The 24,876-nt window shown below is 43.9% G+C and overlaps 1 protein-coding gene across 2 annotated transcripts; it reads left to right on the forward strand.

Annotated features, from left to right (window-relative positions):
* The first annotated feature begins 6,967 nt into the window (after positions 1-6,967).
* LOC142767595 (uncharacterized) lies at positions 6,968-18,628 on the forward strand. 2 transcript variants are annotated; one of them, XM_075869575.1, is made up of 5 exons: positions 6,968-7,458; positions 12,573-12,627; positions 14,785-14,870; positions 18,022-18,181; positions 18,279-18,628. In XM_075869575.1, exons 1-5 carry the CDS (start codon positions 7,312-7,314, stop codon positions 18,539-18,541), a joined length of 711 nt encoding a protein of 236 aa, XP_075725690.1. In that variant the 5' UTR covers positions 6,968-7,311; the 3' UTR covers positions 18,542-18,628. The 2 variants fall into 2 exon arrangements, with proteins under 2 accessions (XP_075725690.1, XP_075725691.1); XM_075869576.1 differs by having other exon boundaries at positions 7,319-7,458; positions 12,565-12,627.
* The last annotated feature ends 6,248 nt before the right edge of the window (positions 18,629-24,876 follow it).

Raw genomic sequence — 24,876 nt, forward strand, 5'->3', positions numbered from 1 at the left:
GCTCCACTAGTGCTTCACTCTCGGAACACATAGACCAGGGCCGTAACTAGACGGGTAGTGAGGAGGTTCTGAGCCCCTGAAGTATTTTCATGCTCTGACTTTTCGTCAACAATAGCTTAATCTGGGCAAGTTGGTTCATCGTGGTTGTGTTCTAGTAACAGCGAGAGAACTTCAGGAAGAGACAAAAAGAACAGGAAAGAGCGCTGACTGCCAACTGAATTTTATTGAAAGTACTACGCCCACTTTTATACAGAGTACAAGAACAGTGCTCATGCACAACGACACATGTGAGACCATAATAATATAATCTTAACTGAGAAAAGAATACTCTGTCTCCAAATGGATGAGTGAAGGTATACTGATGCACTGATCCATGGCCTTCCTGACAAGAAAATGCTTTCACAGTCTCTCTTTCATTTCTTGTTCTTGCTTTTTTCAAAAACAGTGTTTTATGAAACATAGAACTGCACTTACATTCTTTACAGTGTATGGCCATGCGACTACCATAGCCATTCTTAACATTTTAAGCATGCTCTCTTGCTCAAACATTAGGGCATTGCCCAGTTTGTCTTATGTTTACGTTTCCACGTGTCAATAGTATCTCATACACAACATTATATTGGCATTCAGTATACCTATTCCCGTCACGAATGGTGAAATAATGGCTATTCCTGTTGCTTTTTAGTACACACACTTTTGAAAACTTGCAAGGGATGGCAAGTAACAAGATAAAATCATATCGGCTCGCTATTTTCTTTATATTGTGAAACACCTTATGTACGTACGGTATAGCATGCAAAGATCTTTGGTCATTCTGTTTTTATTTTGGTCCTGTTTTGCTTAACTTGACTTTCTGCAGGAGGGTTTAGCACACGGGTGTGATGGTGCTGTTGGGATATCCAGCATCCTTTAGTCTTTTAATCTGGTTTTTAAGGCTTACCTCATCCTTGTGCTCACATGACTTCTGAAGGGTGGCCTCAATGCACGTGGTGGCAATTCCTCTGTGTAAATTGTGTAAGTGTGTAGTTATGTGTTATGATGTACTAAAAAAGATGTCCCAAGAATCAGAATAAGTGACAGTAGTCAAAGTTTTTGTCACTTCCTTTATACAAATACCAGTTTATTTGTTGCCTCCTGCAGTATTTTAGGGCCTCTTATATAGATAGGATGTTTTCTCACTTTTATTATATTTTTGTATTGATGATGCCATATGCTCAGGAGGTAGAATGTCGTTATGTTCTTTCTGATAACTTCTAGCTTCTGAGCAAAGATAATGTTTCAGAAAAATGAAAAAAGGCTAGCATAATATTAAGACATGGGAAGAAAGCAGAGTTTATCAAAAATGAATGCATTAGTTGGGAATGAGGAAAAAAGATGGATGACAGGTCAGTAATGTCAATTAATTTATATTAGGACACATGAAATGTAGCAGAGGGTGGCAGGTGATTACTTCCGATGAGATCGAGAAATTATCAGCCATAATATGAAATTGGCTCATACAGGACAGGGAACATTGATTGGGCTTCCACCCTGCAGTGGACATAATATAGGCTTAACGCTAACAATGAGCAAAGCCTGTGAAATTAATGCTCCATGAAATGAGCATTAATTGCACAGATTGCTGTGCTAGACTTCCCATTTTGCATGTTTTTACCAGCTTATCCTGCTCGCTGTTCAGGCACAAAGCTTCACCAGAAAAACAATGTTATACTTGGTGAGGATAATGCCAGTGAATCCAGTGTTTTATCTACACCTTTCCTTGCTTAAGTCCTCCTCCAAACTATACGATTTTTCTTGGAAATGTTCTGCTTACAGCACACCAACCGATCAAGTGAAACAACTTTATTGGGGTCCTGCAGGACACACCCTAGTATGCAATCACCATTTCACTTCACGTTACAACATACTGGTGGTAAAAATATTCTCTGGCAGGGTACAGAAGTGCATGCACTGAGCTAGCTTGTGCAGCGCAGTCTATTCCAGAAAGCTGAACCTATGTTTGGTGCAGAATTTTGTAACCACACGATGCTTGCACAGATTAAATGTGGCCACACATAGCAACTTCTGAGCTTTTTTATGAAATGATCCTGCCGTATCTGAAAACATTTGTTTTTTTATTTACTTCATAGTTCCCAGTGAAATATTTCTCTTGTTCCTCTCATTGAATAATGGCATTTGGTGTGACTAAGGTGTTCCTAATGCCTCACTATGAGATAAGAAAAACGATTCTTCTTGAAATTGCTTCACAAGCATTTCCTAAGATATTGAATGACACTGCTTGCACATGTACAAACATTTGCTAGTTTTATTGAGGGTTGATGATAAAGGGAATCAGTTGGTGCATCCAAGCCGGACAGAGATTGACTGGCCCTAAAAAGGGCCGTTTAGTTATATATCTTGCAGCTTGTTCCAGGTAGACAGGGCTTTATTCTGTAGAAATGGTAACTCATCACACTGGTTCCCCAGCATGAAGAACATAACTTGATGCTAACACTGACTCAGATGTTCTGAAATGTCATAGAGGGTACATGAAGGCTGGGTACATGAAGGTTGCAGTTATACTAACTGTACAGTCAGCATGCTTGTGTGATATGTGCATAGCTCCATCAAAGCCACGTGTGAGAATTGCGTGAACAGCTGAAAATCTCAATGGCAGCATAGCTTAAGAAGTCTGTCATCCCTTTTTTGCCAGTTTCCAATATCATCCTTCCCTTCTAATGCATCTTCTTTCAATATATCTGGGGTTTTAATTCCCAAAACCACAATATATTAATGAGAAGCAAATTTTGAACATCTGGTGTTCTTTAACATCTTCACTTGTTTGCAGCGCAACACCAGAAACACAGGACAGGGAAGGAGCAAAAGAGAAAGAAAAGACGGCGCTGACTCTGAAAAAGACGGCACTGACATCATGACACGCACATGTCGTGATGTAAGCTGCCCAAAGAGTGGCCTCCCGTGAGAATAGTGAAGAATTGGGAATAGGATCTACCAGTAAGGGCTTTGTGTGCAATTCACAAACAGTGAAAAAGATCCACCAGGGGTGAACCACAGGTACATGATGCACTCTGGTTGAGAGAGAGCAGAGTAAAACAGATGTGCCAGACAGGAGATTATAAATGGTTTTGTCTGGAGCTGGTGTCAGACCGAGCTCTGATTAAGCGTAAGGGAGTATTGAGCGCCAGGCCAATCTGATCCCATTCCTGTGATGGGGTGCAATGTGAAGACAGGTGCGAATTCCATTTTCTTTTTTTTCCATGTGTTTAGGGAAATAATTTTTCAGGGATCAGATGAAAATACCTCCGACATACATAATAAAATGCTTATTCTTGGGCGTAGTCATGCCTAGCCACCAGATTGGGAGAAAAAGGAATGTTTCCCGAAATGTGCGATAAAGCGTTTGGTGCTACGCCTTGACGGAAGTATTGATAGGTGCTTTGGAAATCGGTATGCCATTTCTGTAATCGTTAAATATGCAACTGCATGTGCCACTGCTAGGGATAGCGTGACACTCCCAGCCATTTCGGGGTAAGCCGTTTTAATCTACATGAAGATGTTAATGAGCCCGTTCTCCATCACAGCAGTAGCTGTGGCCATTCCTTCAACTAGGCCTACTGCAGCACTAACTAAACGTCTGCATGAATTTAGCGCTAGTACCGTACATAATAATCAGCACGTGCCTTGGGTTCACTTCGATGGTGTTGTGAATTCATCTTGCGTGAGATGGTTTACGTTGCATGCGTGCCTTAATCATTATTGCAATAGGAGACCATGATTTATCGTCACGCATGGTGTTGCTTAGCCCGGTCCTCAGTGTTCGAAGCAGGTTCCGCCTTGTGAGTGCATGAGAGAGGCACAAGAGTTGATTTCTGCTCTGTGTCTCTATAACTCCCTAGCCTGTATTATACAGGAAGCGGATAGTGCTGGTGTGCGTCAGCTGCCTCGGTGCGCTCTCAACCGCCTGCCTGGTAAGACTGATAGCTCATTCTATCAGCGCCTTGTCGTACTCCCTCCTCACACTGCGACATGTCCTCCACTTGGAGGACATGATGACGGAACAAGATGATACGAAGCCCAAAACCGCAGTGTTTGCAAGCCACAACCCGAGCAAACAATTCAACGGTGAGGCCAGAAAATCTACCTGACTAGGCCTGGAGCAACAAGCCAGAGAGCATATTCTTGGCTGGATAGATGGATGGATGTGGCCGTACCCTTTAGATCGGGCGGCGGCTAACGTCACCTAGCCGTAATGCTTAGTGAACTAACCACTAGATTTTTTTTTCCCCTTTAAATAGTAAAGTTGGACGGGTACTTTGAAGTGGAGGGTTTAATTTTCAATCGTGCCTTGACTTTAGCCACCAATCAGATAACCTCCTTCTAGTTAAGTCTACCCGCTTAAAGTCTATTTTGCCCTCCCTGTCCCTAAACACCAGTGCTTTGAAAAACTCTGCACCATCATCTTGAACTATAAGGTGAAGCCCTTTACAGAGCATTGTCAAGTGTTCGGCAGTTTTTTCTTTCTCTTCGCACGCACTGCATATTGTGTCTACCTCTTCATATTTGGCCCGATATGTCTTGGTTCGCAATACTCCCGTCCTGGCCTCAAACAGTAGAGAACTACCCTGAGTATTATCATAGATTCTTTCTTTGGCAATTTCCTGCTTAAAAGTTCGATAGATCTCTAGTGCGGACTTCTTAATCATGCCAATTCTCCACATGTCCGTCTCCGTTTCCTGCAGTTCCTTTTTAACCGATAGTTCTTTCTGGTTTGGCCACCTGCTGTTTTCTAAGTATTTACCAGTCAATTTCCTGGTTCGCTTCCTCCATTTTGTATTGACATTCTTCATGTACAAGTAGCTGAAAACCTTCATAGCCCAACGCTCCTCCTCCATTTCTCTCAATCGCTTCTCAAATTTTATCTTGCTGCTAGCTTCCTTGCCATCAAATGATGTCCATCCCATATCACCTTGTACTCCCTGGTTTGGTGTATTCCGGTGAGCTCCTAAAGCAAGCCTACATATTTCACATTGCCTAATTTCTAATCTTGCTTGAACTTCTGACCTCATGCACAAGACCGCGTTGCCGAACGTCAGCCCAGGAACCATGACCCCTTCCCATATTCCTCTCACAACATTATACCTATTGTAATTCCACAGTGCCCTATTTTTCATCACTGCTGCATTCCTGTTACCTTTAGTCGTCACGCATATTTCGTGTTCCCTCAGGTACTCGGTCCCATTGCTTATCCATACGCCCAGTTATTTGTATTTATCTGTTATCTCTAGCGTGACTTCCTGTATTCTAAGCACACTACCTTTGTTATCATTAAAAATCATGACTACTGATTTTTCCTAACTGAATCTAAAATCTAACCTATCACCCTCATTACCGCAGATGTCCATCAATCTCTGCAAATCTTCCTTGTTGTCGGCCATTAGCACTATATCATCTGCGTAGATTAATGCTGGTAGTGCCTGATCAATGAGTTTTTTTTGTTTGACTAAAGAGAGGTTGAAGCTAAGTCCCCTTGCCTCTAATTTGGCCTCTAATCCTTGTAGGTACATCATGAATAAGAAGGGTGACAGTGGGCACGCCTGCCTAAGTCCACGTTTCACCACTGTGGGCTTGGATACCTGTTTTTCCCACTTTTTAACTACCTCGTTAGTTTTATAGATTTCCTTTAAACGATTAGTGACTCCATCTTTTACACCCAGTGTGTCTAGTATTCCCCACAAGTCCTCTTGAACCACGCTATTGTACGCTCCCTTGAATTTCTGCAGGCCGGTAGGAAGCTTCACAACGCAGCGCCTGATCTTGTGAAACGGCGCAGCCATGCAGGCAGGGCATTCAATTCCCTCCCTATTTTTTGTATACTACTGTCCTTGTGTACATCGTAGAACACATAACAGTAATGATAGCAAACAGATCATTGATTCGGGTAGGCTTGGTGTTTTTATTTAAAATGGAACAACGAGGAAGCTGCTGAAGCTCGTGCCTGTATACAGCTGCTTTATATGGAGATGAAACTTTAACGAAAAAAAAATGTAATGATAAACAGTAGGCTCATAACAAACAACATTTCTCTGAGGGTGCATGGAATAGATGTCCCATGCAAGGCTATGCATTGCAGTCCTTACTGCATTAATTATGTACACGTACTGCAGGGCATGCAAGTGTATGCAGACACACGCTGACGAAATGACATTTTTTGCTACATACAAACGTGCACCGCGCCAAATAAGACGCACGTGTTTGTATAGTCAGGGAACACTCGTGAATATTGATGAAATCACACAGCTCGCTTACAGTATAAAACAAACACAATTGCGAACAATAAAATGCGACGCTGTTTAAAGAGGCGGACCCAGGTTACGAGGAGTATGGCATACACACCACGTGTCAAGCTTTTGCAACATCTAAAGAGACTAAATATGGAAAGTTGCCTTTGTAAGTTAACATGACAGTACCAAATGGAGAAGCCACACGAGAGAACAATTCATCGTGGGCTAAAGAATGTGTTTTAAATATTATACACAGCTTTGCAACATAATATCGACGAGTTTTACTCGTCTAGGTGTGGGAGGTGTAGGCCTGATAAAATGCGATGTTGCTTCAGAGCCTTTCTTTCGTAATATTGCAATTTTATTCAACTCTTTCAAATGCGGCACCGTAAATTTCTACTGGGTGCTCGAACACGGCAAGCAGGTCGCGGGGCAAAATCTTTGTAACATTTCATTACCGAAACAGCGATACTAGCAATGCTTGAGCTGCACTTGCTGTTTTCTAAATTGTAACCTCCTCAATCTCATTACTGTGATCAGGAAACAGAGAGGAAATGTACAGCAGTAGTACGTAGAGAAATATTCAATTTCAAGCCCTTCAGCAATATCATCTAAACAAATTGCCAGTTCACTGTTGAATTCTCGATGGAAACAAAGAGACAGCTGATCAGGGACGCAAGCTTGGCTTGGCACTGGCTTGGCCGTTCATACAGAGCCAAAAGCCGCTGCAGCAAACTGGATTGCGGATCGTATTGAGACAAAATATTTTATACATTTTTGTTTTCTTTGTTTCATTTCTCTAATTGCTCTTGTGATGGCGTGGACCGCGCTTCGTGATCTCATGTACCGGCGCACTGTTTTTAAGTTTAGTATGGCGCACGATAATACATGATTGCGTGCTTTAATTTAAAAAGGTTCGTGAGTATGGCAGCAACACTGCAATGTCGGGAAGAGGCACGGGGAAGAGGATAGTAGTAGAACCAGTAGCAGCTGCATGCCCGGGTGGAGCGACTGATGCCCAGATGGAGGAATGTCAACCCGATGCCTTTTGTGTTGGCCGTTCTGGCAGTTCTGCCGACTTTATAGAAAGAGACGACCCCGTCGCTTGTCCTCTTCTCTTTTCCTTCGGGCATCAGCGACAACATTGACGGACGACGTGTTCGACTTCACCGTGCACGTGAGTATAGGTTGGTTTTTCATTCGAGTGAATTCTTGTTCAGATTTGCAACTTGTCGACTTCATCCTGATCACCTGTCACCGGCAATAAGTCACATACGTGTGATATTTAGGTGAAACAAATGATAATGCACATTTTCTGCTCCATTTGCGTGACTTAGCTACACCAGGACATGAGGTAAAGCCTTTGTCGCCTAGCCACTAGCAGGCAAGCTCGATCACTCGCATCCTTCAGTTCACGAATCAACGCGCCTGCCTTAAAATTAGTAAGCTGCTCGCAAAGAAATCTTACCGAGGCAATTTTGTTTTCTGTGAACAATGCACCGTAGATTTGTCTTGAATAACAAAAAAAAAAAAAACTTGAAAAATAAATTGAATTGCTGCACAAACTTGAAGAAAAAAACAAGAGAGACAGGAAAGAGTGCAGTCTTCACTCTTTCCTGTCTCTCTTGTTTTTTTCTTCAAGTTTGTGCAGCAATTCAATTTTTCAAGTATGAACCAACTAGTCTGCAAAAAAGTATTGGTTGAAAAATAAATGTCGCGACCTTTTAGAAAACGCCGTGTCTAAGAGCTAGACGCGGCATTTTGTAAAAGGCTCATTAAATTCAGTATGTTTTCGTAGTTTCTGCTTGAAATTATTATTGTCTATGAATTTCATGGCCCAATCTTTTGCTTTGGCTGAAAATCTCGGCGGCAAAAACTTTGTTCAGTGTCCCTTTAAGGGCAGGTATAGATGCCATCATTTCAGTCGCAAATCTTTTTGCTAGTCGGTCGGCTGGTTAACAATAACGGTACTAACTAGAGTTCCTGATTTCATCAGCAACACATCGTCATGGCTTCATCAGATGCTGCATTATATACATCATTCTATCCTCGTTTTTAAATAGGTGTACCGTATGGTCCACTGTTACAGGAAACAAGCGAGCTCATGGACAGTGAGCCATGTGGTGCTAACTGGCAGCGAGGCTTGTGAATGGGACGCATGCGCATAGAATAGGGGTGCGCCCAGTTTTGTCTGCCATTTCTCCGCCTGTACGCATGACAGCATTGGAAAGCGCATCCGTATTTTAGCTGCGCAATTTATCTAGCCCAGTGCCTCCTGCTTCAGGGATTTCCTGTGTTTTGCAAGTTGTCACCGTAAAGCACATCATATTTTTCGCATAATGCTCGCTGCAACTAGCAAGTTTCGATGACTCAAAATGCTGTTCAGGTCTGATGTAGCAAACATTTTAAGCTCGTCCTCGTGACCATGAAATATTGGTTTATTAAATAATGGAAGGTAGAGTTGGTATCAGTTGATTTACAGTGTGAAAATGAAAAGTGCGAAGGACCGTGCCTCGCAAGTAAGCCCCGAGAGCATGAGCAGAGAAGTAGCAGATGAGGATGCTCATGCGCTGCATTTCCAAATCTCACCAGCACTAATGCTTGACGGACTGCTGGCCACGCACTAGCGTGTTCTTTCTGAAACAGGACTTTGGCCCTGTAAGCAAGTTCTTGAAGGGCATAAGTAAAACGTAGAATGGGCGCCCTAAATGCACCCATCCTTGAACCATTGGGCTTATGAATTAGTGCCCTTTTCAAAATACAACTATTCTGAGCTATAAATTGTGACAGAACAGTGCACGAAGTTTAAAAATGTGAAAAAAGTCTTTAAATGTCCCCTTTATACATAGTGTTCCTGTGATGTCACTTCTGCCGTTGTCGCCCTCTCCCGCCGTGCCCGGGTAACTCCCTGGGTACCTACGGCAGTTTACGTGCTGCAGTGCGGTTTGTTGGGGGCTCGTCATCTGTTGCTGTGAACGATGTGGAAGCATTGTGGTTTTTTGTTGTCTTACTTTAACGAGCTCATTGGATTAGGAAGGCCTCGCTCGTTCACTCGATACAAGACCAGATAATCAAGATGTGCGACACATATACCAGCCACGGCGTACACCGGCTGCCCGCCACAACCTATGAGGGCCTATTATCTTGCTTTCACTACAAATTGCCTGGCCCAAAAACAAGTGAAAGCTCAAAATCTCTCGAGCCGCAATTTTAAGAGTGGATGTGCGAAGCGCAGCTGCTCCCATCGAAAACTAGTCGTGCAGAGCTAGGCAAGTTTACAAGAGATATAATATTATGAATATATTGTCACGGCCTATGCCACCAAAGTAGCAATGCCCCCCCCCCCCCCCAAGTGTTTTAAACAGTGCTGATGTTGAGCTTGAGCCTCTTTGATTGCAATTTGTGGAAATAGTTGAGGAAAATATTATACAAGGCAGATAGCGACTTTGCGTGGTGTGTGCCGGGGTAATGCCAGTCATTACTTTATTTTTCGCGTATGCTTCAACACACTTTTCACTTTGTATTTTGCTTTTGTTGTACGCTAATGTACAGTGGAGTCACTGAACATGATAGAGACCGTGTATAGAATTAATTGACTGATTAAAAAAAATCCTGACGCCCAACTTGAACCGATCGGCTATACTTCAAAGTGAACTAATATTGTTTCCCATTCTTTATAGTTTGTTTCAATGCAATACCAAATCTCCACGATCGCCATCACGATTTTAACCGCCTTCCTCGCCATCAGGATTTTAACTGCGGACAAGCTTGTATGTACAGTATCTTGGTAAGCTATATCTGTTTGCAGGTAAATACTTGGCTATGGCACTTACCCGTAATGAAGTTGCACCTGAAGATGCAATTATTGCAAAGTTTCTTCAAGTAGCTTTTGTTAATCTGCACCAGCTAAATACGCTGGTACATTTAGGAAAATCGGAATGTGCGTTCTCAATTTCAGGTTATAACTTTCAGCAAAGAAACACCCTAAGCTCTGCTCCCTCTGCGTGGACTACTAAATCAACTTGCCTCACTAGCAGCTCATAATTTCTCAAACTTGCATCGTGAGGCAAAACTAAACGGGTGCAAGCACGAGGAGACAACATGGCAGTTGTAGGCGATAGATTCGGTTGGTGCCCGGGCATGTTGGTGGCACATTTCGGAAGTGACGAAAAGGTGCTGCGAGATGCACGTGCACACTTTGTATAGTTGCTGTATTGGACAGCAAACTTTTTTTCTTATCTGAGCAGTTTTACCAAAGGAAGCTTCATCATATAGCGTGATAAATGAAGCGAATCCACAGGTTGAACCACATCATAGCCTCGCTGTGCTTTTGTACTTTTTTTAGCTCGCAAAATTTATTTGTACATATAAGTGACAACTTGCCAGTAATAAGGCAGCACTTGTTTCTTTACCATATGATCATCTCCGGTGTGCTGCTGCCTCAATATTTCAAATTCTAAGCATTTACACCATTGTATGCTAACTTTTCCTTAAAAGTGAGACAAGCCACATGTGTATCGTAGATCAAGAAGCATGCCAGTTTTACGTACTTGCAAGGTAAACATCAGAAATGCACAGTTGATCAAAAATACTAGTTTAATGGTGCATCTACATAGCAGAGCACCTGTGGCATCTCGGGAACAAGATAATGCCACATATGTTACAAGAGATAATTAAAAAAGACAGGGGACGTTCCGTGAACAAATAGAAACAAAAATAAAATGGCACGTGGCAGCGAGCGAAGGCGGCAAGGGGGGGGGGGAGCCCGTGGGACTTCAGCGGATGAACGTAAGGTGTGTGTTTAATATGTGGAAGAAAAAAAAATTCAAAATTTTGGCGACTGAAATGAGGGTGACTTAGTGAGTGCGCTCATGACAAGAGTAAACACGGTTATTATTTTTTTTTTTCAAATCTCTTTTGAAAGGCACAAAAAATCTGTATGTGGTGCAGCCTAACAGAAGGTCCGTGAAGGCAAATTATGAATTCGTCGTTGTACAAAGACCTTTTTTTTTTTTTTTTCATGCGCACCATCCCCGCAGCAGTGGTCTAGTGGCTAAGGTACTCGGCTGCTGACCCGCAGGGCGCGGGTTCGAATCCCGGCTGCGGCGGCAGCATTTCCGATGGAGGCGGGAATGTTGTAGGCCCGTGTGCTCAGATTTAGGTGCACGTTAAAGAACCCCAGGTGGTCTAAATTTCCGGAGCCCTCCACTACGGCGTCTATCATAATCATATAGTGGTTTTGGGACGTTAAACCCCACATATCAATCAATCAATCATGCGCACCATAAATAGTGCTCAAAATTTAATTGCATAAGTTGTTTTCATCCTCGCTGTATTCCGTGCTGTTTATGATGTAAAAAAAAAAAGTAGCACGCTGAAGTGGTGCTGCTTTTGGGCAACAGTTGAAAATCGCGGGGTGCATGAATGCGGAATACTGCCGCTTACACTCAAATCATTCTTGTGGTCACCTCCCACTGTTTGCAGCATGTGTTGTGTATACACAGCGGCATATTTCCTAGCTAGAAAATTTTGATTTTAGGTGTTTCACCCCATTTTCCATGTAACTATTCCACAATTGCACACACTGATCAGCAGGCTTTCAATTGCACTGAAGGACACAGGTGCCATAAAATTCATAGTCGATTCTTTCAAGAAACCGTATGTAAAGGCTGAAGCTTCATGCATACATACACACACACATACCATATTGTTTTTTGTACTTTATGAAAGCTGCGAAGGTCTCATGTGCCTTTAAGCGTAACCTGTCTTATTTATTCTCCATCACCGCAAAAATTTTGTGAGTTTCAAATAAAAGTACTTTGCGCATGGCCACTTTTGGGTAATTTTTTTGTGTAGGTGTTATTTGAGCAGCCTACAGTGTTTACTTTATAAGCCTGTATGTATATGTTGCATTATAAGGATGCAGAATGTGTGTAGCTGTACAATATAGATGAAGTGTAAAAATTAAGTGTGTCTATTGTAGTGTTCTTGCAATCAATCTTACCCCCATATTCTAGAACGTCCCTCCACTCAACGCTTCACCTTCACTTGAGATGGCTGATGGGAGCGCCGTCTCTAAGCAGAGAAAATTGCTGCATGTCAGCAATAATCTGCTGTGATTCTTGAGTAGTGCAGCGTCGCTTTCAAACGAGGAGCGGCACAGTGCTCAACTCTGTCAAGTGAAGGGTGAAAGTCCAGTCGGGTAGCGTTTATGAATATGGGGGTTAGTTTTGTTGTCTTGTTAACCTGCCATTAACACTGGATTGATGCTACTTTGCTCTAGCTGTACAGTGCTCTCCAAGGCTCAAGGAGGCACCGCACGGGGAAGGCTCGGAGCAAACCATGCGTGAGTTTCCTTTCACTGTTACACTATGCACGTATTAAGTGATAGACTTTAATGTATGCTATTTGTATTGTGCAAGTTTTTTAGGACATACAACTTCCAACACTTATATGTTCTGACGAAAATCACGCAAGAATGAGAGAAGCTTGTGCAAAAATTATGCAAGAGTGTAAGAAGCTTTTGCAGAAGTCTGTGAAATGAAGTTTTGAAATTTTGTGGCAATGTGTCATTGTACAGTGGTCAACAGTCTTGCTCAGCATGCTTGACTGCAGGGCTCCCGGCTGCACAGGCGCATCTACGGAGTGCCTGATGCATGATGGGCCAAATGTCAGCCTGCACACTGGTGCCTCTTATCCCCGTTTGTCTGTTACATCAGTGTCTCTTGTAAAGGGGATCAACTGTGCTACCTTTTTTTTTTTCGAATGTAATGAGTTCTTTTTCCAGAATATTGTTGTTTTAAGGTAGAGCCTCACATTTCTATCAAATACTGAAGATTCTATTTTTCCTTCTAGATGATAAGAAGTCACTCCTTGTGTTACAATAGAGTGAACACTGTTATGAGAAAAGCTACTTTATGGAGTTAACTCACTCCATATTGACTTAACACACAGAATTGGTGAAAACTACACTCCATTCCAGATGCATTAGGAATAATATTCATTTGCATACTTCTGTTTCTTTTGTTTGTTTGTTGGCTTGAGGTTTGGTGTATAGGGTGGCCAGAGAGCACTCTGTAGTCTTTCTTCATCTTCCCAATTTTGTGAACATCAATTGATAGCCGTATGGGAAGCAGCCAGCATGCTGAAACAGCGGTGCAAGCATGCAAGATGTTCACCATTGCATGCAGTCAGTTGCTGTGAGCAACCTACTGCATACAATTAACTGCGAGTGGTGAACTAACGCTGCACTATGTGTGCCTCCTGGAAAGCTGCAATGGTAAAGTGCCACAATCGTATAGTAACATGGATAACATCGCAATTTGTTTGTTGAATAATTTTGCAACAGAATCAATGGAGTTTTGGATAAATTTGTGTATCTGCCTGGTTCATCAAAGCTACAGAGTCAAATGCTACCGGTATATACTCGCGTATTATGTGTACTTTTTTGTTAATCCGGTCATGTGCGAAGCTAGTAGGAATCGCTGGCCTAAAAGCTCAACTGGGAATATATGTTGCAGGCGCTGTCACAGCTGTCTCAAAGCGGATTGTCATTTGTTTGCTAAGCCTGTTCAAATGCCCCCATTTTCTTGAAGTTCTTCCGAACAGTGCTCACAAAAACCAGTTCCCATGACAGGGTTATACCAGAGAACATAAGTACTCTCCAATAATTGTCGGGAACCCAACGTAAAGTAAGATGCAGACAAGGAAGCGCGATGCCAACACAGTGCTGTGTGTGTCGCCCTTCATGTGTGTGTGTGTCCATTCCTTGTCACAGTCTTCTATTGCGTTGTGTTCCCTCCGATATCTAACCAACACACCCAAGCTTCTATGCTAAGTCTTATTCAACGCACTCTTCTGCTGGCTCCCATACTGAATATTGCATGTCGAAGAACTCCACGCTGATGTGCTTAGCGGTAGCACGGTTTCAGTTTTCTTCGGTAAGCTTTATAACAGCAATCTGCCTCGTATATAATTATTGTAGCCTATCACAAGGAACGGTAAAAACGCAATGGCCAGATGGCAAAACCGAAAAAAAAAAAAAATGAGTGCGAAAACCTGCCTCATCTAGTTGATGTGACAGGTCCTTGCACGCGTTCAACATCTGTGCTGTGTCTCGGGAATACATTCTTGCCGTGGAAGAGGTGGGAAGATAGGAGGCAAACCTTTAGGCATTTCGGACTACACATAAACGGGTTTCAGTTTTCAAGTTCGATATTCTAGGGAAAGCATAAAAGTTCATGGAAGAAGGGACCTTGCAATCAGTCCATTGTGTGAGACTGCACTCGCCTGCTCGACAAGAGATGTGCCTGACCAGAGCATCATGAAGTCAAATGTGTCTGTGTGTGTGCTGGCAAGGTGGCTCAGGCTGGTTGGGGAGGGCAAAGTATGCGAGCAAAAAGTTTCTTGTAGTAAAGCAGGCTGGCTAATTATACTGGTGAGCAAATTATGTGAGGATGCAAATTGTGCGAGTAAATATGGTATGTACTCTTGTATGTTTCAGCTCTATTGCTACGGATCCGGTTCCAACTTGGCATCCGGCAGCAACAAAGAGAGGTTCTGCAGGAGGTGCGACAGCTGAAGCACAAGGTACGGCTCTTGTCTGTGCCTCAGCACGCCCAGCCAGCACAGCGCCCCTCTGACCTTCCCCGGCTGCCTGCTGGTACAATTGGAGAAGTGGAGGCAGCAGAGGCAGCTGTGCAGAGTAAAGCTGTGGCTGCGGCTTTGGTGTATATTTCTTGATTTTTAATATGCCCTATGTAACATGCAGAAATTTAGTACTGCTTTAAGATACTGTGTTTCGGGAAACAAACTAGTCAGGTTATCTCATGAGCCACTGTACTACAGTCGAATATGAATAATTTGTACTCAAAGAGGCCAGAAAATTTGTTCAAATTAATGAAAGTTACCGTAATTACTTGAATCTAACACGCACCTTTTTTCCGGTTAAGAGAGTTCATAAATCGCAAGTGCGTTAGAATCGAGTACGAAAAAAAAAAGGATATGGTCGTTCTATTGCCATCGCCACTTACAAAATGGACGCCCCCTATGTGCGTCGGCATGGCGCGTCGGTCATTTCTGCCTATGTGTTTCCCAAGCGCAGCACTTCATACGTGTGCTGAGGAGTTCGTCATCTTGTAGTACATTAGCATCGACGGCATGGTAGGGCCGACTCCAAAAACTCGACGAGTGCACCACAATGCTGCTTCTAAAAGAAAAGTCGTCGCGTGTGCCGAAACGAACAGAAATCGGGCCGCATCGCGGTCATTCGGAGTTCCCGAAACGTGCATGCGGGACTGGCGGAAACAAAAGCAGAATATTGTCGACAGCAAAGATTCACGCAAAGGCTTCAGTGGACCACAGCAGGGTCGGTTTCCACAAATTGAAGAGCTGCTCGGCGAGTATGTGATTAAGCAGTGAGCGGCACAGCGGCCCGTGACGACAGAACTGCTCCAAGTGCAGGCTATGCAGTTAGCCTTAGAAAAAGGGCTAATGCAGAGCCATTTTAAAGCGAGCAGGTGCTGGCTAACGAACTTTATGAAGAGAAAAGGCTTTTCCCTCCGAAGGCGAACGGGCATATGCCGGAAGTTGCCGGAGGAGTACGAAGAAAAGCTTCAGAGTCTTCAGAGGTTCCTCCTAAACTTGCGGCACAACAACGGCTACCTGCTTGGGCAAATCGGGAATGCCGATCACACGCCTCTTTACTTCTACATGCCTGGCACCACAACCGTCTAAGAGAAGGGGGCGAAGCAAGTTTGTGTACTGACATCGGGCCACGGTAAAACTAGAGTGACAGCAATGCTCTGTTGCACGTCAGATAGGCATAAGCTTCCCCCGTACTTCATATTTAAACGGAAGATGCTCTCAAAAAGAGTCGTTTTCGCGAGTGGTGTGATCAAGCGGGCCAACGAGAAAAAAGGGTGCGCGTTGCAACCGATGTCTTAGTTTTTTTTTTTTTTTTTTGTCGTGGAAACCGGGCGCGCGTTACAATCGGGGGCGCGGTAGAATAGAGTAAATACGGTAAACGAGCGGAGGGCTCACCATGCAGTGATGCATGTGCATGGAGAAGTTTTATTCACAAATTACAGGACATCCGTCATTAATTAAAGTAGTCAATACATGTCTGTACACGTTGGCCTTGCAACGAGTCAACAAGTTTTGCGTGCAGTTTGCAAAGCATTTGTACTTCGGCTTCAGTATTCTCCTGGCAAAAGAAGTTGCGCGCGGCAATGTCCAGTGCTGACACTCTTCGAAGACAACTGTGTTTCCACTGTTACCATCTGCGCTGCAGCCGGAGCGTGGCCAGCACATGATGAGAATGGAGGAGCGTCTCCACCTGGAGAAAAGTAGATCGGCATTCGAGAGAGAAACACTCCGCGGCAGCTTTTTTTTTTCTCTCTCTTCATGCGCGGTGTTGAAAGGAGAAGAGTCTCTACATAGCAGGAACGAAAAACAGGGAAGCGTGACACCGGCGCGTTGCAGATCGGCATGAGAGAGCCAACTCTCTGCGACAGCTTTTTTTCCCCTCTTTCTCTTCATGCGCAGTGTTAAGAGGAGAAGGGTCTCTGCGTGGCAGGGACGGAAAAAGCCGAAGCGGGGCACAGGAATGTCGCAGATTGGCATTTGGCAAACATTCCCCCGCAGTCTTTTCTTTCCTTTTCTTCATTTTCTTCTTCAAGCACAGCGATGAGGTGTCTGAAGTGCCACCGCAGGATTGGGCGGGGTGCTGAGAGCATTTTCGGAGCGCGGTATAGCTTTGATAGGACCACAGCGTCAGTTCGAATTAAGTGTGTTGGAATTAATGAGATTCGACTGTATTTACTATAGTCTGTGAAGTCCGAGTGAACTGTCCTAAGCTAGCAGACGATGTAGGCGGCATCGTGTGTTTGATGGGCAGTGACTAGCAATAGCCTGCTTAAAACAGACATTCAGTAATTTTGTTCATGTATCACCCTATTTTGTGTCCGCTGCGGCTCTCTCTACTTCGAGCTACAGTTCACCCTGCCTTGTGTTAGCCGATTTCTTACTTTTTTAAAAATCTAACATGCACCCAATTTCGCAGTGTGAAGAAAAATGCACCTTTGTTTATTGTGATGAGATTTCTATAGTGACATGCCTCTTTGTTGGCTATCACAGAAAAATATAAACAGCAAATGGTGCGACTATCTAGTGCGACCTTTATTTTTCTATCAGTTTCATCTATGACCAAGATTTGGTCGCTCTAAGGTTGCCTCTTAGTACGCCTTGATCATGTTCATTTATCTTGTTGTGCTCTGCTTACAATGCATTGATTAAAAACATGTCCAAGCTTCTTTTTGAATTCCACATATTTTATCGTTTTTCACCTGTAGAAGCTACTCCTGGTCAACATTCTGGCAAAGACATTGTAACCTCGAAGAAACGTGTATTGGAATTTGAGCACTGTACAAAGTAATTATACTATTTCATAGCTAGAATCAATATTTATTAAGGGTTATAACAGTGTTGTATTTGATTTCATAACAGCGAAACTGCATTCAGAGAAGGACTCTGAAAGGTTCTCACACTGAGTGTGAGAGGGCTGATGTGGAAACCATTTTAGGTCAAGTGAGTTGAAGTTAGCGTAAAAAAACAATGAAATGTTGTGATGCCCAAAAATTCAAGTGGTTGTTTTTAGTGTCCTCTTCTTGCAGATTTTTATCATGAAAACATTTCGATGTGCTGTTGCATTTACCCCATCTATGCTTGCATTTTTTTACAGCGCAAGCACCTCCTGCAGATTGGGGGACGTGGCCTCCGAGAAATTGGTGTGAATGCCATGAAGGCTGTATTGGCACATGATGTGCAAGTGCTGTACAGCCTTCATGGCAGAAAAGGGAAAAGGGCCTTTGTGAACCTGAGGCTCTGTAGATTAGTGACAGGTTAGACTTGTTCATTGTTTTATGTGTGTGTACCCTTGTGTATTCTCTGTACTGCAGTGCTTCATGTGTACTATGGTATTTCTGTTCTTGTATGCAGATGTCATCTGCCAAAAAGCAGGGTGCGACCAGGCGGAGGCCCTCAACTTTATTAAGAGGTGGCTGCCAGGGTCTGGTGATCGCTGTGGGGGCAGTAAGCGGCGCTTCAGAGAAGCATTTGCTGAGGAGCAGCCCGATGATCCCCACTCTCAGAGTGCAGATTATCGGCTGCTCGCGGCAGCTGGCTTCCTGCCCAGCCACAGCAGCCAGGGCCTTGACAGCACCACTGTCACTGTGCCCCCAACGCAACCTGACCTGCAGTAGAGCGGGCCTTTTTTAGTTGTGTATATATATTTTTCAATGTATACATTTTTTGTTGTACCAAATAAATAAAAAAAAACAAAGAATAAATAGTCTGCAGACTGTCGGTGGTGCACTGTTCGGCTAGCTTATGCTGATTCGGAAGCACCATCACCATGTTTTAGTTACAAAAAAATGCTCTAAACTATGAATATTCTCGATTACCATATGGGGGACATATGTGGGGATTGCAAGTGGGGGACATACGCTTTCAACATTTACTTCCTAACGACTTTTTTCGATCTGCTGTACCAAATACCAGTACCAAATAAAGCACTCGCTATTGCAAAAGATAAATTGGTAAAAAAATAAACTACACTTCTAGTGTTAGCAAAGGGAATGAGGCATAAAAGATGAAATAGATCGAGTAACTGCTTTCAGTTCTCAGCATTCAATTTTCTGTTGCCCCAAGTATACAGGGCTGCAAAGCTACAAGAGCGGGTCATCGAGGCATATTGTTTAAATCTTCCGGTAAGAAAAATTCCCTACTAATAATGGTTACATAATGGCAAGCCAATCAGTAGCCAATATTCGTCGTGCAGGAAACATCGGTGTAATAACGCCATTTGATTGGCTGCAATGTGGCCCTGGATTGGTCCAATGTCGGTCGTACATCCGTAGCCAATATTCGTCGTGCAGCAAACATCGGCGTAAAAATGGCATGTGATTGGCTGAAATATGGCCCAATGTTGGCCGAACATTGGCAGCTTTGTTGGCAATACGATGGGCCTTCGTCGGCCCAATGTTGGTTGCATACTGGCTAAAACATCGGCAAAACGTCGGCCCATCATTGGCTTGAACGTCGGCCCGACATTGGAAGAAGTTGCACTTCCGACGTCGGCCCGACGTCGGTGCCGATGTTAGCCGATGTTGGTCCAAGATTGGTCCAACGGCGGCGTGCTGCCTGGGTAGTGACCTGCAGCCCACCTTAAGTTTACGCTTGTACCTTCAACCGTTGTTGTTAATCAATGCAAAAAAAGAGCTCTCCTACCGGTCCTACAGGGCTGGTCAAAAAGTCGTGCCTATATATACCGGATTGTCAATAGTGTAGTTGAGCAACGCGTGCAGTCTGTTCCAGTGGCGTATTATTCTGCATTTGTTGTGTGTGCGTGTTTGTCTGTATGTGAATCTATGTGTCACCAATTCTGCCGTTTTATAAGTCCAATCAATTCTGCTAGTTAATATATTTGTTAACTCTAGGCGTATGCACCCGTCAATTTTTATTTTTTTACCACCGGTAATAACTCCCAGAAATCACCTCAAGAACCTTGTGAAGGCACTAAAAATGTACTCTCTCTGTACTCGTTCAAAACCTCACTGGGGTGAATAATTACTACTCTCCCTACGTTCAAAAACTCAGTTAGCACCAGAGTAAATTTTTACCTCAATAGTAGGTGGTAAAAAAAAACCCAGGAAAGGTAGTCGCTAGAGGACAAATGGTTTACCCAGTTTTTGAAGTTATTTCAGGTCATTTTCGTTTAGTGTGCAGGAGAGGGCCCAACACACGGTTTCACATGTGAGTATAGCTTTCTTGCGCTATCTGTGAAAGAGCTACAGTTTCTAAGAACCCAGTAATTTGTCATGCGTGGGATTCGTGATTCAGAGTACACAGGAAACTTCAAATAATGTGTCCAAAATATCTTCAAAAAAGAAATACGCGTTCGCTGCCTTTAAAACTTTTTTTTGTGGCGGGAGACGTGATGAAGCGCCCATGAAACGGTCCCCAACAAGTAGTTCTTTTCAGCAAAAAAATATGTATGGTATATAATGCCTCTAAATATACAAAGATGTTGTGCAAAAAGGATATTTCAGTGCCTAAATATCCCTCGAAGTAGCGCGCTATAAAAACCAGCCACCGTATCTGCGGCTGCTGCCGTGATAAGACGAATGAGGCAATGAGAATTCGAAATATCGGCGTCTCGTAAGAATTACGCAGTTATCTCATTCTAACAAACTTACAGACGGAAAGAAACTGAAGCGCCGACGATCGCATCAAGAAACTAACCAGACTGACGTCAGTATGAGCGGTGGCGATCGCAGGGTTGTTTGCTCTTTTGCACTTTTTCGGGCATCTCGCTATGAAAGGACAAGAACAGCGTTATCCGGCAGTAGCTGGTATGGCAGCTGCAGCAGCTGCTGTGCCCTCTTAGGTTGAACTCACCAACTTGATCTCTCCTTATTTTTTTTCTCTGTGCTTGTTTACCTGTGTGTACATACTAAATGAATGTTGCACGGTAAGCAGAGCCGTTTTAGGCGCAGTTGTGGCTGTCATTCCCGTGGGGCACCAGATTTTTTTTTTTTGTTGTTAGGCGAAGCAAAGTTTGTGGAACCCACGTTGTTCCAGGAGGTCGAGTAAAGAATAACGAATAGCCCCATCATATTTTGAGTACTTCTGGCAAACGAGAAACTCTACAAAGGACATTGGAATAACATATCGTTATTCAGGAAGCCATTCTTTCCCCCCCCCCTATCCCTGTGCAGCATGAGGGACCAGTAATTACGCGTTCCTTTCACTCAACCATGAGCCAGGGCACACACACAGAAAGAACAAGCACCTGTTTCCATCTCGGTCTCATTGACCTTCCAATACAAAAAAATCAGTCCTAGACACTACTTTTTGTTCAGAATTTAAGAGCTATCATCTTATATTATATGCAGAAATGAAATTTTCGTAACACGAACAGCGGAGCTAATAGATGTGGAATTGACAGTAGGAATGAATAACTAATTCATGTGGTTGGTGGATGTTTAGAATGTAAACAAATATTATAGGCCCTTATTTTACCTGAAGGCTAGGCCACGTTTATGCCTTTTTTGTATAACACACAAAAGAAACGGAGTTTTGCACTATACCATGATTGTTAGCAAGATTCTTCTGACAGCGCCGAAATAATATTACAATTTTGTCAGGCGTCTTGTCACATCGACTTGCATTTGCTAAGTCTTTTTCACAGCACAACAATCATATACACACCAACCCTGCACGAAACTCCAGCAACAAGTTAACATATATCGCACAAATGAAAAAATTCGGGATCTTATTCAAGGATTAGCTGTATTGATGCCACGAATCGGGCCCGTAGCCAGCTGGGGGGGGGGGGGGTGAATTATCTTCCATCCCCAAAGTTTAGAGTGGGAGAAAGGCTTGTTTTAGCAAGAACAAATTGACAAATGTATGTTTTTAAGGTCTTCAACAGGTGGCTGCGCTTCCAGTGATTCAAAAACATGCGAATGATGGAGAAGTTCACCTGACAAAATCTATTATCCTCAATGGAATGAGAATTGGACGCTCTTCACTTTAAATAAAGCCAGCATTTGGGAAATATCTTAGGGTCTTTTCACATCGACGCTAATATTGAGGATTCGTGCTTTATGCTTTTTGTGAGATACGAATATTTTAGAAAAAAGTATGGCCATTCGCAATTAGCAGTTCTGTACATTGGACATCACGTGTTCTGTGTTATTGCAGACATCATCTCACCTGAATTTTCCGTTTATCAGTTGATTGCCATTTGAATCTGCATTTATTATCATGTGCGTGTTTTAATGTCATCGTGAAGCATGGTGGCACTCAACGGACACGGGTGCATCACGTGATTCCTGCTTATATATGGGAGGTTAAGGCAACATGAAAACACCAGGCGTTTTATCCCTGCTCTTTTTTTTTCTGCTGTGAGTCTCAGTAAAGTTAAAAGCTGCCACGCTTACCTTCCCAACATTCACTGAACTAATGAGGATTCAGTACACACGTTCCGTGGAGTATACAATTCTTCGTCAAATTTCCTTCCTTTTTTCTTCTCTGAGCAGGCCTCGCCCTGAAACTTCAAGCAGTTCATGGAAACAGGGTGACAAGACACGAGGGGTCCGGAACGTTGAAGTGCGTAGCTTTTCATGTTCATATATATTTTTTTTGTGGCCGTGGCTAACGTGTAGAAAGTTTCGTTTGGTGTCCATGCTCTTCTATTTCCTGACTACCTAACTTATTGGTGAAACCAAGCGGAAGACCGCAACAGTTCTTCTTGGTGTCGTGGTTGACTGTTTTACACGCTAAGTGGTTGTAGTGGCGCACGGCGGCTTTTTGTTTTTGGGGCTCTCTCAAACTCTAAACGGGAGTGGTCGGCAATGAAGAACCCATAAATAATTCCCCACCGCACGTGCTGGAACGATGTGCCATGTTATGACAAACATGTACCCATCAACACATTAGAGTAGATAATGTGAGCCCATTTTTTTTTGGGGGGGGGCAGTAGCTCTTTAAGCTATCGCAGAAATAGACTAACTTCACACAGGACCATGTCGTTCGATCGAAGAGTGTTTTTTGGCTTCATAGAAAGAGAAAAGAAACCTTACTGAAGCCAAGATAATATTGGACGTCATGCAATGTGGTCTGATTAGCAGGTTTTGAGGGACATGCAGCCCTGGTTCAGTGAAACCAGTGCCCTCCTCCGTTAGGGCAGCCCATGTATTTGCACTCGAGCCCCGCACTTCGTTTAAAGGCATACGGCCACCGTACCAAATATTTTGATATGTACAAGATTTTAGAGGCGAAGGAGCTCTTCGACTAGCCTGTGTAACGTGGTCTCTCCGCCCGCACCACACCCCTCACCGCTGGTGCTCTCTCTTGACTGCCACGCGCTTGCCTCGTGTCAGCTCTCTATTTACCCTCTCCATTTCTCGAGCCTACTTCTCACGTGGGTCTCATCTCACCCGTGCCACCTCTTTCCATCTGTCAGCGAGAAGGAGCTGCCCCAGCGTTTCTTGGTAGACACTAAGGGGAACTCTGGCGCTAGCGTCTATCGCAGCTGCAACGCACGGCGATTCAGCGAGCAAGGGAGTGATGGGTAGTACACGTATTTGTGTAATCTTCGTGCTTCTGGCTCCGCGTGTGTTCGTGTGGCTTGGAGCTAGCTGTTTTCTCACGAAACAAAAGTCAGCAAATGTTCAGCGGTTGCACTTCACCACCTTATTTAGTTAGGTTTACTATTTCAAATCGGGTCACGAAGTTCAAAAGACTTCGTACTTTTCTTCAAAACGAAACCGAACACTAGCAATAAATGAAGCCGCAAGTACTATTCGCCGCCAGCAAGTACAAAGACTAGGCAAATTCGTGTACTGTATACCCATCATTCCCGTGGTCGCTGAACGATCACAGCGCCAGAGTCCCCAAGGGTTCATTTTAAGAAACTCTATGGGATCCGCGAGTCGACGGGTGCGCGGAATGCGCGTGCCTTGAGAATCTCGCGGCGCCGACAGTGTGGACAGCGCATGGCTGCTTGCCACGCGATCGCGCCGACGGGTGGGGCGCCGTCGCAGCATGCTTCCCATTAGTGTACGCGTACCTTTCCCGGCTGTCGCTGGCGTTGCGAGGGTTAGCGAAGCCGAACGTCTTCGCGAAGGGGGAAATAACACCATGGTGTTAGATACAAACAGTTTAGGTGGGGACACTTCTCGGCTACCTCAAGGGACGAGCTAGGCCAGATAAAGTAACAGCGACGCGCGTCAATCAGACTGCAGTGAGCAGCGAACCTACCGTCAGGCTATGGAAACTTCAAAGTAAGAGAGAGTTATAGTATACCGGGCTTTGGGGGTTACCGGGTGTACCGTGATACCGGAATCGAAGTGCGCATGCGCAGATACGTACGTCACGCATACCGCTTCCCGTACGCGCGGTATTTTTCAGATCTCACGTTACCTTGGTAGCGTAGGCGTACGTAGTGTACGTAAACATGGCGGCACTCTTAGACGCCCGCTTCGAAGTGATTTTGGCGTAGTTGTTGAAATAATAACCTTGTTCGCAGCGAACGACTGTTCCAAGTGGCTTCGCTTGCCTTCAGTTAGCTTCGATGACCAAACATTACGGAAAAGTTGGCGTTGTTTTTGAGATAGCTTAGCATTTCGAACACGTTTGTGTCGCGTTTGGTGCGTGGTTCATATTTATTTACTTTTATTATCACTAAAATAAACTTCTAACAATGCTTCGCGCGGTGGCATAGGCAAACATTCTCGTTTTCTTTTCATTTTCACTGCTTAACTTAATAACCATCTAATAGGTGGCGCCACCATCCCGGCTGGGGCACGTAAACCACGTAAACGCTATTCTGCTAAACTATAAAGACGCTTCCCGCAACGAACGTTTGCTGCACGGTGACGCCATTCCCTTAACCTACGCTATCACGCGAACGCCAAACTATAACTGTCTAATGATAAACAAACGTACCGTTGTTATAGCAACTGGTGAGGCTGTTAGCGAAGCCGGCATTCAGTGAGTGACGCGTTTGTCACTCACGAAAAACAGGCCA

Source organism: Rhipicephalus microplus, chromosome 7 (genome assembly GCF_043290135.1).
Source record: "Rhipicephalus microplus isolate Deutch F79 chromosome 7, USDA_Rmic, whole genome shotgun sequence".
Lineage (NCBI taxonomy): Eukaryota > Metazoa > Arthropoda > Arachnida > Ixodida > Ixodidae > Rhipicephalus > Rhipicephalus microplus.